Genomic DNA, 15,312 nt, shown 5'->3' on the forward strand with positions numbered 1-15,312 from the left:
TGTAAAATAGTAATATTATGTATAGTAACTATTATTACAACTCTTTTCTTATTGAATATATGGTAAAAAATTAATTTATTCCTGTGATCAAAGCTGCATTTTCAGCATCATTACTCCAGTCTTCAGTGTCACATGATCCTTGAATTAAATTAAATGATCAAAATGATCAAAAATCACTCTAATAAAATAATTTGATGCTCAAGAAACATTTCTTATTATCAATGTTTAAACAAGTGTGCTGCTTGCTTCAAAAGAACTGCATTTATTTGAAATAGAAGTCATTTGTAACATTGCAAAATGTGAATTTAATTTATTCTTGCTGAATAAAAGTATTAATGTCTTTTTAAATATATGCAAACTTTTAAATTGTTTAAGTCTGCTTGACAATTACCATGTAATTAATACTTCAATGTTTTGTTTTGACTAAATTAAAAATGTATTGTGTTATACATTTCATTTACTAATTAATCGTTTGACATCTTCCAATATCTCATGATGGAAGATCATTTTAATGTTCAGTCAGCTGGAAACAACATGGTAATCTTGGAGATGTTTTGTTCTCTGTGCAGTCTGAATCGGAAATGGCTCTCGACGCAGAGTTCCTGGATGTCTATAAGAACTGCAATGGCGTAATCATGATGTTTGACATCACCAAACAGTGGTAAGGAATCTGCCATTCCTTCCGTTTTTCACTCTCTCCAAACCCCACATTCATTCTCCATCGCCATCTCCTGTCCCTTCACCACTCCGTTCCCGCCCCGCCGCCCCTCTTTTTGGTCTGACAGCTATCGGTGGTCAGGATCAGGTGGAGGAACTGGGCGTTGGGTTGCAGCGGGTCATTGAGCGTCTCTTTCACAGTAAAGTCGAGCCCACTGTCAGGAACAAAGAACGCAATGAAACCAATACCTGCAGCTCAGTGTCTCTTAAAGGTTCTGACTCTGTTTATCTCTCTGCTCATTGGATCTGCCTTGCATTCTGATAACGGGTCTTTACTTTTTGATCCAAGCACACCGTCACAGGTGCCTGTTGTTTGCAAACCTGGGCTCTGCTTTATTGATAGGGCTGAATTTGTGCTTAAACCATTGGGAAAGTTGTGGCCAGTAGGTACTTTGTGTGTTTAGACCAACATTTAATCAGTGCCCCATTCTTTGTGGATTGCATAACAAGATCTAACATATTTAATAGGAATGCACCGATATGAACATTTTGGCCGATACCTATAACCGATAATTCTTTATATTTGAAAGCCGGTAACCGATATATCGGCCGATAAATTTAAATCCAAATTTTGATCTAATTTTGAGAGCCTGATTACAAAAACAAAAGTCTCACAATTAAATCCATGTCCCAAGCGCACGATTATAATGATGTTCTCATTATAGCGTTGTATAGCTGATATGACAGATTTGCGCTGCACATGTTGTACCGAACCATATTTTCATTTTTTTTAAAGAGATTTCAAGAAAATAAAAAACATAAACAGTGCTCAACAAGTGTCTCAGCTGAAGGGAATATTTTATATATTTTATTATTTATCGGCTTTAATATATCGGCCACATTTTCTTACCAGGCCGATAACGATAACATTAAAAACGAACATATATCGGCCGATACCGATATGCTGGCCGATATACTGTATATCGTGTATCCCTAATATTTAAGATCTGATTTTTCGCTGTCTCATTTGGTTCTTCATATATGCCTGCAATGCGTGTACAAGTCTCAAATATGCGTGATTGGAATAACTAATTGAGTTGTTGAGATAATTATTCAGTGTTGTGTTGATTTGAAAGGGCACTTTCGTTATTGTGACTATTTTCCACATTTTCAAATAATAATAAAGTTAAAATGTATATATTGAAAATGTATTTAAATATAAGTTGCATATATATATATATACTGTATATATATATATATATCACTAAAAGAATGTTGGCTGTGATCATCTTGATTTTTCTCAAGCTTCTTGGTCCATGTTTAATCCCCATCTCTTGCCAGGTAAACGGTCGAATAACCTTGATTATTTTTCAGCTTGGTTTTTATGCCGCTCTCAGGCCGGTAAAGAGGAACACACAAGATGATGTATTTATTGCTTTGTATTTCCATGCTGCTTGCGAATAAGATCCTGGCATTTCACTATGCTTTTTTTCCCCCAACACATATGTGGGTGGTATGAAGTCTTGGGAGTGGTGGCCAATAATGCAAATAAGATTACTTGATGAATCGGTTCAAAAATAACTTCAACTGTACTGAATGTTAAAACTCACATTTTTTGATTATGATGTATAAAACTGTGCAATACACAAGAAAATCACATCAATGCATGTTTCATGTGAATCACAGACTCTGTCTTTACTGCAGGACGTTCAACTACATCCTTAGGGAGTTACCAAAAGTGCCAACGCACGTCCCAGTGTGTGTCCTGGGTAACCAGCGGGACATGGGCGAGCACAGGGTCATCTTACCCGATGACATCCGAGATTTTATCAACAGTCTGAACAGGTGAGCATAAAAGATTAAGTAAGAAGTAAGAAGAAATTGTGAAACGGAAGTCTTTTGTTTCCTATTGTGTCGTATAGAGCCAGACCGATATATCGGCAGGCCGATATTATCGGCCGATATTAGGCATTTTTTAAAATATCGGTATCGGCAGTTATAATGGCCGATAAATGAATATTTCAAAAATAAAAATGGACGAATCACGCATCAACCATGTCATGAGTGTTGTCAAAAAGTGCAGGTAAAGCAAGCTGACATTGTAATTATAAGGTAGCTTATAACTATAAGGCAATGTAGGGACTAATTATTATTTTATTTATCAGAAATTTATTATATTTTGATGTTCCTCTGTTCTGTTGTGACTATAGAAACAATTTTCTTTTTAAAATGCATTATCATATTTTTTTAGTTAAAACTCATAAATAAAGAACTAATGTTAGGGAAATATGTTAATATTTTGTTACGCGTTACTGAAATAAAAAAAATATCGGCCGATATATCGGAATATCGGATTTTAAAACCAACAAATATTTGTATCGGTATCGGCCTTCAAAATCCTTTATCAGTCTGGCTTTAGTGTCGTATATCGGAGTGAAACGGCTTCTCAAACAAGAAAAACTGTAGGGCGGGACTTGATTTTGTCCATTGGGATTGATCGGATGGTTGTAGTTTGCTATTGGTGGATCTCATGTGAGTGACAGGTTGTCTCATCCTCGTCTTTAGAACAGAGAAGAGATGTCACTGAAAGAGGGAGGGGAATTTATTTTGATTAAAGGTGCAATCGGTCATCTGGGAAATGCTTACTTAAAAAATAATCATGTGCATGGATAAATCATTTATAATAATTTCTTGCAATATTCTATACATATATATATATATATATAAAAAATGTCAATTTTGATTTCATGGTGACTGTAACCTTCAAAACCAGGGGCCTGATTCACAAAAATCTTCTTTAGAAAGAAGTTAGGAAACTTCTTAAGATATAATGCTAATAAATTTGTAAGAATGTTTCTAAGTGCAATTCTTGAAAAATTAAGTTAAAAATTAATGCAGCATCTATGGTAGCTTGATATTATGATATTAACGATAATTATCTACCACACAAACATTGAATTAGCATATCCATTATGTAAAACAGTAGCCAATAGGCTAACGTTACTATAAAGACGCTGGCTGCTTGTAAACGTGAGCTACGCGATTTTTTGACGTTTGAAAAAGATAAAGCCCTGAAACTATATTCATATGACATGCTGAAATATATGCCAATGTACCTGGGATGAAGACATTTCACATGCAACATTGGAGTCTGCCCAAAATGTGAGAACTCCTTCCTTCTGCAGAGTTCGGGGGTATCGCTTGTCAACAAATGCATTCCCTAGTGTAACCATGGCAGATTTTACGACAGTAGTAGAAGACAATACTGTTTCCCAACTGGAGGGGGACCCAGAGAGCAAAATTTCTAAAATAATATAATGCTGCTTTAGAAATGTTTCCAAATATACAATGCAAAGCTCTTATGAATAATGTATGTGTCACTTATCAGCCAACTTTTCCCTAATCCCATAATCCTTTTTTCATTTTAGACCTCCGGGCTCCTCTTACATCCACTATGCCGAGTCTTCCATGAAAAACGGCTTTGGTCTCAAATACCTCCATCGCTTCTTCAACATCCCATTCTTGCAGCTACAGGTCAGAGAAAACTCTCAAAGTCATGTTTGCTCTCAGGTCATTTCAAGTGGAATCTTCACATATCTTACATGGGGATTTGAGTTCATATGTTTTAAAGAGCCCCTATCATGGATTTTTGAAAATCACTGTTCATGTAGTGTGGAATATAGCTCTAAGGGAATGAAAACATCCTGCAAAGATTTATATCTGAAAGTGCACCGTATATAAAGTTACTGTCTTTCAAAAGTGAGAGTCGACGCTGAGTCTGTGAAATGAATTGTTTTTGAAACGAGTCATTAGCTGTTTCGTCGTGACGTAGATACAAAACATTAGCTCATTGGCCGCTCCCAACAACTGCGCGCGCAGACGGGAGTGCAAACTTGAAGTCTAGAACACATTCAAAAACTTCGGCTGAATAGCGTCATGTCGAGAAGACGCTGTGTTCTACATTGCAAAGACAGTTCAGCCACTTGTTTCCATTGTCCAGGGACGAGCATGTGAAGAATCAGTGGTTAGAGTTCATATTTGCAACGCCCGAATCATTTAATGACGAATCATTCAAAAACATAAAAGAATTCAAATGTGGATTCGCAAGCCGGTTGTTCCTGAAGGAGGGCTCAGTATCCAGTGTATATGGATCAGGTTCGTCCTCCTCCGAATCACAATCTGTAAGTAATATTAATAATGTTTGCTGTTATGTTTTCTGTAGCTTGCACAATATAGTTATTGTGTTGTGTGTGTTTTGTACACTCTAAGCGGGGTAAAGTTAGTTTTGTTTTTGATAATCACCAGACATTCATTGAAAAATGGCAATTACCTCCTAAACGACTTAGCCAAATCTGACTTCGCTCTATACGACAATTCACCATGACGTCACAACAATAATAGACGTTCTTCCGGGTGGCAAAAGCCGAAGCGTACCTATGGCAACACTAGCAAATTGCTTGGAGGAAGACACACCGTCGGCAGTAGCCTAATCTACAACAGTTGATTCAAAAAAATAGACGTGGTGGAAATTCAGACATAGTTAACATAATCATTAGAGCTTAGATTCTTTGATCTAGAGACGTGCACTCCCAACGCACTAGACCGCGGCGCGGGACTGGATCTGATGGCCGAGTGCGAGCGGTAATGCATTCACTCTGTGTGTGCGGATTGCGGGAGAATAAAACGATTCGCGGGACTCCCGCAAACTAGAAATATCTATGAATAAAACAAATAAAGACTAATACATTTGTATTCATCTGTTGCAGAAAAGCAACAAGAACAACAAAAACAAAATAGAAATGATTTATAACACGACTGCAGCGATGAGCGATGTAGCCAATCACAGACATATGTGTTGATTTATTGAACGCAATGGCCAATCAGAAGCATTTTCGATGAAGAAGCATTTACTCAGTCCTCACCGCTCAAAAGAAAGTAACATAGAAAGTAATAGAAATTAACTAAGTTAGTTGAGAACGTCAGTTATATAACGACCCACGTATTAAAAATGGTTGGGTTTAAATCGGGCTCAGGCTCATAATTAGAAGACGACATGCACGTTTGACGACGTCCACTCGTTTTAACCTCCTCACCCACAGGTTCTGCTGGATAGATTTACTTTTTTTTCTGAAGGAAATCGATAAAAAACCTACACCTTTTGCTGTATATCTGGTGGCGCAACCCCAAACACAACATGTTTTCGCCATCGTTTCAACTTTGATCAACAACAATGATTTTAACTGTAACTGTTCAGTTGCCGGCTGGATCTCTTCAGTTAGTCAATAGAAGCCGCTCGCGTTCTGCCACCCGGAAGTATCGCGGTGCCTATTGTTTACAAACATTCTGAAATGCCCTATATATTAAGCACTGCCCCTCAAAAGCTCGCTCTTGACGGAGACGCGAGTAAGGGACCGTGTGGAAAGTGCACTTTTTCTGACATATTTGTTCAAACACTATATACAATTTTCAACACTTGACAAGCTATAATCCTGGTTATGGACGTTCCGTTGCCGACAGTCTCTGCCTACGGTTTACAAATAACAACTGACTGGGTCATGTGACCAATCGCCGCAGATTCGCGTCACTCAAAGGAGGAATCGTCGAACGAATCATTTGGGAGTCGTTAAGCAAATCGGGTAAAAATAAATGCATATTATAAGACAAATAAAGTGTTTTTATCCTTGCATGCACGTTAAACTGTTTTTGGGAACTCCCAAAACAAAAATAGGAACATTTCAAATGCTATGATAGGGGCTCTTTAAGAGATTACAGCAAGGGCTCGTGAGATCTGCCTTCCTGCACAGATCCTCTGTAGTTTTCCTAATTTGCATCTATTCAAGTATGCAAGCAAAAATTATAATAAATTATAATATTATTCACAGGAAACCTGGGAAAATCAGGCAATAATATATGAGTGGAATTTTCCATTTTAAATATTTTAGATACGGGTATTTCAGTAGCTAGAAATGATTTATTCATTATTCATGATTTAATCAATTCAAGCAATCATTTTATTAATATAATATATTATTTATCTGAATTAGTTTTTACATTTATATTGTTTTCATTTTATAATAAGTTTTAGTTGTCTTAGTTTTAGTTTTTTATTTCTATTTTGCTTTTGTTTTTATTTTAGTTTTAGTACTTCAGTACGTTAATTTTATAGTAAACTTATTTTATTTCAGGTAGTTTTCCAAGACAACATTTCTAAAAAAAAAAAAAAAATGCTTTAAGGCTTTAAGGTTTTCATCTAATAAATAATATTCATATTATATTTTATTTCAGCTCGCTTTCAATTACTGGAAATATTTGTAATCATTATAGTTTTAGTTAACACTAACAACACTGATATTTAAAAAAAATCATGGAAACGAATTGGTCAAAAGTTGTGGGAAGCCTTTAGTAGGACCTTCTCTAGTGCACTCAGTAGGCAGCTGAGCTACAGAGTCCCCTGCTTCATTGCCCAACAGATTTAGTCTTACAGTCAAGGTAGGACTAACATTAGCAGTAGCATTAAAGGCTTCCTAATATGCGTTTTTAAATTTTCATCTTTCTTTAGTGTGTAATGTTGCTGTTTGAGTATGAAAAGACTTGCAAGTTTATAAAGCAGCCAGACTTATTCCCTATATTATTGCTCACGGTTTCTGAACTCCCTGAAACGCCTCCATTGTAGTCTTGAGTTTTCTTCTGGGAATGAACACGTCACAATATTCCTCATATAAATAATTCCCGCCCAGAGCATATGCAAAATAAAGGGGCGTGGCCTGGTTGAGTTGGTAGTGTTGAAACTGGCGGTAATGGTAAGGGGCGGGAAATTTCTCAAACACGCTCTGAGCAGTTGGCCAATCACAACACACTAGTCCAGGCTGACCAATCAGAGCACATTGTGCTTTTCAGAAGGAGGGGCTTCATAGAGACAGTTACTGACAGACTGGCAAGAGAGGGGCTGCAACAGGGAAAATAATGTGTTTTTTGATCATTAAAGCATGGAGCCCAAAAACAAAATAGAGACTTTGTAAAAAGCCTTTATATGCATCCTTGTTATATGTCTCTTGAGACCGGCTGAATGGCATTAATAAATTAGGAATGTTGAAATTAGCCTGGGGATCAATGGCGACCGCTGTGTCTTGTGTGTCGGCCTCTCTTCCTAAGGTTACTCCACAGCAAGTAGGTTGTCGGACTGGTTTCAGTTTATTGTACTTCATTGATCAACTTCTGTTCAATTAGCCAGCTCAGCATAGATTGATAATAAAACTCAAGAGATATGCAACATCATATTACAGATGCAACCACAATAATTCATAAACGTTTTACCAGATTCTGTACATGGATTGGTTTCATGGAGTTCTGGTTCCTGAAGTTGGACACTGTTGTCCTTCCCCTGTTATACACAAGTCTTTATTATCTGCAAACATTGCCGGTTGCTGTAAAGGTGATGCAAATCCCACTGCTCAGAATTAGCCCGTCAAGCACAGCGTGTCAAACTCATTAAACTTTCAGTACTGTGCCTAGATCTGTTTTCCTCTCCTTGCTATCTTTTTCAGTGTTAGTTTAAAGGCCACTTCTAACTTCCGTGACTTTGAACAAACTTCTAACCCCAAGTATCAGTTCGGTCAGAAACCGGTTATTGGGTAGTGCATGTTTTTCTGTTGAGCTGGTGCTCATGAAAGAGGTTTGTGCTTCTCTCTACCCATTCATTTCCAGTCCTCCTAATTTAGAAATAATAAAGCAGGGCAGTGCTTTCTTGAGTCAAAATGAGGTCACTGTTGATGTCCTGAGAGATTACAGTATGTTGGATGTGGTGTTATTGTGTTTGCAGAGGGAGACTCTGTTACGACAACTGGAGACTAATCAGCTTGACATCGATGCCACGCTAGAGGAACTCGGTGTTCAGCAGGAGACGGAGGACCAGAACTATGACATGTGAGTGTCGGTGGTTCAGCTGATAAAAAGTTTGGAAACCCCTGCTGTAGAGCATCATGAGATGTCACACAGATTTAGAGTTTAGCAAAGCAAAAGTCCAACCACTGAGATAAGAACTAGAGCCAGACCGATATATCGGCAGACCGATAATATCGGCCGATATTAGGCATTTTCCAAACTATCGGTATCGGCAGTTATAATGGCCGATAAATGAATATTTAAAAAATAAAATAAAAACGGACGAAACACGCTTGAACCATGTCATGAGTGTTGTGTAGTTTGTCCACCAGAGGGCACTCTACACCGTCCCTGTTGGCAACACTCGTTGAGTTGGTCACGACACATACATTGCTTGAATAGCAATTAAAAGATCATCCCCATCAGTTCTCTTAACTGAAATAAGCATGACAAAATTTGTGCAATTTGCAGTATGACGTAATCCATTACTAAATTATGGCTCATCATAGACTAGCTAACCACAAAGCTAGCTAATGCAACTCCCATCAGTCTGTTCTGTTGTGACAATAAAAGAAACAAGTTTCTTTTTAAAATGCATTATCATATTATTTTAGTTAAAATTCATAAAAAACTACAAAAAACTAATGTTAGGGAAATCTGTTAATGTTGTGTTGCGCGTTTCTGGAAAAAATAAAAATAAATATCGGCCGATATATCGGATTTTAAAACCCAAAAATATTTGTATCGGTATCGGCCTTTAAAATCCTTTATCACCTGACCAACATTTTTTTTTTTTACAAATTTCACTGCTGTCTTTGCAGATTTCTTGAGATGATGGAGTCACGCAAAGCTTATGCATCTCCAGCGCCCTCTAATGGCCAGAGCCCGTCCTCAGGGTCCCAGTCCCCTGTGGTGCTGCCCGGTGCCGCCTCTCCCAGTAACTCCAGCCCCAGTACACCACAGGCTCCTGTCCCTATCCAGACACAATCCGCCCCGCCACCACCTCCATCTATACCACACCCTCCTGTCCAGCTCACAGCCGCCCATGCACCCCAAACACCATCTCAAAGCCTGGAGCCTTCGCCCGCAGCAACGGTGCCCGCATCTACCCAACCCGCACCTCCTCAAGCCCAGAAACGAGGCTTCATGTCACGCCTGTTCGGTTCGTCGGCTGCAGAGACTTCACCAGACAGACCAGGTCAGTACAAACCGTCAGAGGAGTCTGTTTTTAGTAGTCTGTTGCCAGTTATGTCTGGCAAGATCTCAAGATCTCTCTTTTAAGAGCGAGGCTTTTCTGAATAAGCTCTGTTCAGTAAGCCGTCTTGTCGCCTACTTCCTACACACACACAAATTAATCACGGCATAGTTTATTATTTTTTTTATTTTTTTCAGATAATCATATTTTCAAAATGTATTTATTAAAATTGCTTCGCATCAGAATAAGTCTGTTAATAGTAGGGTTGGGTATCGTTTGAATTTGAACGATTCTGATTCCGATTCCGATTCCTTGTTTCGATTCCGGTTCCTAACGATTCTCGATTCCGATTCTTTTAAGAGGCAGGGTCAAAAAAGTTTAGCTAACCTTGCTTAACCAACGGTCTTTCGGAAGGAAATACTCCTTTCTGAAGGAAATACTCCTTCTGTCACAAATACTCCTTTTGTCACAAATTTAGCATTTTGCCGAGATTTCGTTATTTTTAGAAAAGTGAAGCCACACTTTGGACCGCCGACGTAAGCTACTCATGTTCGACTCGCGTGGTTATGCCAACACTTCCGGTAGACGCTTCTTCGTTGGTGTTGTTCAGCGGTTTCTTCTTCCGCTCGGCGGACTGTTAATATCGAAACTAGGAATCGAAATTTTAACTTTTGAACGATTCCGGGAAAAACTAAAAGTTAGTCCCGATTCCAATCGATACTCGATTCTCGATACCCAACCCTAGTTAATAGTGCAAACAATTAAATTGAATCGGTTTAAAAGTCATTGAATTTGATTATGGCTTGTTCAAGCAAGATCCAATTATTAGTTTGTTAAACTAATGTGTGTTTTATATGCCCAAATCAATGAAAATTTGATTTGATTTGATAATTAATTTGTATATAGAAATATCCACACATGCATGTATATATTTAAGAAAAATTTGTTATTAATATGTCAAATATTTATATATGATATTAATTATGTATAAATATATATAAAGTATATACATGCAAATATTTCTTAAATATATACATGCATATGTGTGTATTTATATATACAAATTAATTATACACACTACACACATATATTATGTAAACACAAACTTTTATTTTGCTAACGATTAATCGCGATTAATCGTTGCCCATCCTTAGTAATTAGGTAAATCTTAAATGTTGGCCTATACAGGTATATCTTCATTGAGTGTAGGCAACATCCAAACTGAAAAAGAGACTTGTTTGTGTCTGACTTGAAATGCTCTAACTGTGCATCACACTAATAAAAACACTTGATATGACATACTCCAATATTGGGTACACTAGCTTTGTTTTTACATTAATTAATAAAATGCGAGTAAATTAATCATCAGCATTTTTCTTAAAGTTACACTGTGTGATTTTTACCCCCATCTAGTGGTGAAAAGGTATATGACCATCCAGTGAATATTAGTTTCTGTTCCTCTCAATTCCGATTTCGTTTTAACTCCTACGGTGGCCAATGTAGTCCAAGATTAACATGGCTTCCAGTTCGACCTCGTCCATGAGTTATAACTCAAACGTAAACGTGAATTAACGGGTTTGTCCCTCTTTGGCTAATGTACTTTCAAGATGGAGGGGAAACATGGCGACCGACATTAGAACCCCTTACCCGTATGTATTTTCAATGGCATATTATACACTCACGAGAATACTTTATTACTTGAACGGAGTAAATATTCATTAATGAGCACATATATTTTTGAAAGAACCAAGTGTTTTTAGCTAAGAATAAACAAAATAATAATAAAAATAAATAAAACGTTAAATAACGTTGCGACTTACCATTTGGAACATCCTTCACATCAGCAGTGTCTATAATGCCTCAAATGCTGTCTTTTTTTTTTTTTTTAAGTTTTTTTTTTTTTAGTTTTTTGACTAGATCTTTAGTCTACAGTTTAAGACTTATAAAATTCAATGCAAGTTGCAACTATTCAAAATGCACACCCCCAGTAAGTCGCTTTGTATATAAGGGTCTGTTTGCATGCAATATGTTCTTCAAAGGCCTTCACAGTATTTAACTTGCACGGTTTCCCTATGGTTTCCCTATTGTGTTTTCAGATCTAAGAGCGTGTTTGTGTGTGTGTGTGTGTGTGTGTAGGTTTGCTAATGTAAATATATGAAGTGTACTAAAGAGGGGCAGTCGTTCAGGGACTACATTCATTGCCTTATATACTGAATACCAATGAGACATTATCAGGCGACACTGGACCCACCGCTGCACAGTCATTACAGAGAGCGCTGGAGTGACAAACACACACGCAGCTCTGCACCAATGCATCGGCTGCTGCATTGCAGATCCTGGGGGATGGGGCCCATACACACACAAACTGTGTCAAATGGCTCCATATAAATATCATTTTGCAAATATTTAGCTCTCTTAAGTTTGTGTTCATGTTCACAAAAGTGCCCTTTTGTTCTTTGGAATGCTTGATCCAATTGACAAATGTCTAAACTGGCATGAAAGGTCCAAGATATGGATGGAAAATGATAATTTATCATTAGTTCAGCATTCAAAATAGTCCAGAATTGTCCTTTTTAGGACCTTTAAAAGCTCCTTTATTCAACAACATACTTACAGAGACTTTCTAATCACAGGATTGTGCTGAGTATTGACATTAAGCACAGTTCCTTCATCTATGATAGTACCCATGAAATCTAGATATATATTTATATCTTAAATTCCTTTATACTTTTCATGCGGTTCAGTGAATCTCAAACCTTTTTTATTTATTTATTTATTCTACGGTTTATCAATATTATCATCATTAAGCACATTTTCCCTCCAAAACATCTAATTAAGTTAAAATGATATGGAAAAAATATGCAAAAATATTTTAATGCATTGCATTTTTATGGGCTGAATTTCAACATGCTTGTGTATTTGAACTGTGAATCAATTCAATTCAAAACATTTCACGTTTTCATTATTAAAAATTCAATAATCCATATTCACCCTTCAAATTTCACTTCCAAAAGGTTCATTCTGTTTAAAAATACAACCTATAATATTCGACTGGCAATTTTTCGGTCCATTTTATTTCGCTTTACAAATTTGCTTCCACAAAAAAAAAAAAATGGTTCACCCATTCAGTGCCGATTGATAATCTCCATGGCTGTTAGTGTACCTCACCAGCAGGGGGTGCAAGCGGCTGTTAATGAAGAAAACTATAGAGCAGTGGGTGAGAGACTTGTGAAAAATACAATGCATTAAAATTTAAGCAGGGTTAATGCAATGCATATTTATAAGTAGTGCTATTCAACAAGCTTTTTTGTTTCAAAAACATTTGACATTATTTTACTTTCATTGAAATGTGAAAAAAATGGAGGATGCAAAATATGTTAATGGTTTTAAAAATATCCTTTATTTCGTGCATTTTTTTATTTATTTTGATGCTTCATGTGTAATTATGACAGATTTACCTAATTGAATTTGTTCATAATAATTATAATATAACACTACGAGTTTAAGAAAAGAAAATTCTATAAAAGTCAAATATGTTTCTGGTATAATTCATGAAAATGCATTCTTGCATGTTATTAATGAGAATGAGATTTTTTTAATGAGAATTTGAGGGGAAGAGGTCTGATTATCATCAATGCAAAATATCTTAATCCCTAAACAAGTTCAAGTCACATTTGTGTAATGCTTATATATATACTATATATACTATATATATATATATATATATATATATATATATATAATGCTTTTATATATATATATATATATATATATATATATATATATATATATATATATATATATAATATTATTATTATTATTTATTTTTTATTTTATGTTTTATTTTATTTTTTACATTTTTTTTTTAAAGCAGCTTAATATAAATAAACAAGAAAATAGAATCAAACCAAAATTCTAAAATGGTAAAATATGTTTCAGGTGTAAATATGGAATAAATATCTGATCCACACTCTGACTTGAGATTCTGCCTGGAAACATAAACACACTACGTTGGTTTGTTTGCATGTTCTCGACTGACAATTGAACTGTCCTCTGCTAAACAATGCTACTTTATTCTATAATTTAATTATTTTTGCATCATTGAATCATTATTTTCATGTTATAACTATACAATTCAGATTGTTTCAAAGCAGCTTGAAAGCGCTATAGAACTAAAGCTGACTTGCCTTGACTCTTTGTAACTGTGCAACATAATTCGTGCACATTACCATTACAAATGTTGGAATTATTGAATACTTTCATTGTAACCCAATATGGTCTTTTATTGTCATCAGAAACTACAGATTCTGAAGGCCCGAATCCCTCTGGAAAGGTGCAGAGCGTGGATGAATTTGTACCGGAGGTTGGATTGGACCGGACCTTTCTGGAAGACGGAGGAACAGCAGTTAAATCAAAGAAAAAACCTCCAACGTCAGCTCCCATTCTGGACAGTGATAGGTGAGCTGTCATTACACGTCCTTTATTGCTTATGTAAAAAAAATAAAATAATTCCATTAGCTTGTTTGAATATTACTGTTGTAATTTCAGCGGCTCATAAACTTACTGGACAGGGTTTAATTTTCTCAGATCAACATGATTGTTCCATTTCAAAATAATTTGGTGGTGGGAATGCTGGCAAAAAAACAAGTGATGTTTCCGAAAATTAAGAAAGTTTGTGAATTTTGAGAAACAATGAAATTTAAGCATTGAAAATATGTATGCAAAGAGAATTGTATTTTATTTACAACTTTTATTAATTTTTGTTAATGTTGGGTAATAAAAACATAAAGTTGTTAGTTCACAATGCATTAACTAAGTAAATGTTAAAATTAACATTAACAATGATTAATAGATGCTGTAGAAGTGTTCATTCTTTGTTAATGTTGACTAATTTATTTGATGTTGGAAAATGAAATATTATTCTATATTATCCTTAAATTAAATAGTTACACAACCATATTTATTTTAAATAAGAAGGCATTTGGGTACAATGTTCATGATGAGTTTTCCGGTCTTTTCCTCAGTGATGGAGAGGGCCGGGGAAATCCTCTGGTCTCCGGCTTCCAGGATGATTTAGATCCGGATGACCGAGCGCTGAGCCGGCCTGCCCTTAAAGCGGTGGTCCCAAGCGTGGGCGTCACACTCACGAGTGATGAAGAGGAGGAAGATTCATCTCTACCCTCTGTTGCCCGGCACAAAGGCATCAGCTCAGGAACAAACTCAAAGGGGTAAAAAAAAAAAACGCATGCAGAAATGCATCTTACTTTTAATAGAAAGACATCAGTGGGATACAGACATGTTCAGACCTGACCAGAATTTCCAGAAGATTTGTTGTACCGTTTAAATTAATTTCCCTCACTGTTGATGAGCTTCCAAAATAGAAATTATTCCATTAGCAGAGAGACTTCTCTAATTTACTTTAATTAAAACACTCGTAATGAAGGCAAAACCAATTTCCCTTTCTTTATAATATTATTTTTCAATTAATGTTACCTTGGCAGTGATTTCTATAGATAGATCGGTAGACTGACAGATAGACATGGATGGATGAAAAAGATAGATGGATAGATGGAGGGATG

At 36.2% G+C, this 15,312-nt stretch overlaps 1 protein-coding gene across 2 annotated transcripts in view; it reads left to right on the forward strand.

Annotated features, from left to right (window-relative positions):
- The window catches only part of rabl6a (RAB, member RAS oncogene family-like 6a), a 31,005-nt gene that overhangs the window by 9,583 nt on the left and 6,110 nt on the right, over nt 1-15,312 (forward strand). For both annotated transcript variants that reach the window (XM_039687660.2, XM_089130629.1), the window contains exons 6-12: nt 570-661; nt 2,362-2,502; nt 4,086-4,191; nt 8,477-8,580; nt 9,360-9,736; nt 14,029-14,191; nt 14,758-14,961. In XM_039687660.2, coding sequence (XP_039543594.2) covers nt 570-661; nt 2,362-2,502; nt 4,086-4,191; nt 8,477-8,580; nt 9,360-9,736; nt 14,029-14,191; nt 14,758-14,961 — 1,187 coding nt within the window. The remainder of the gene's footprint in view (nt 1-569; nt 662-2,361; nt 2,503-4,085; nt 4,192-8,476; nt 8,581-9,359; nt 9,737-14,028; nt 14,192-14,757; nt 14,962-15,312) is intronic.

The sequence above is a fragment of the Pimephales promelas genome, chromosome 4, assembly GCF_988280905.1.
Source record: "Pimephales promelas chromosome 4, fPimPro1.hap1.1, whole genome shotgun sequence".
In the NCBI taxonomy this organism is placed as follows: Eukaryota; Metazoa; Chordata; class Actinopteri; order Cypriniformes; family Leuciscidae; genus Pimephales; species Pimephales promelas.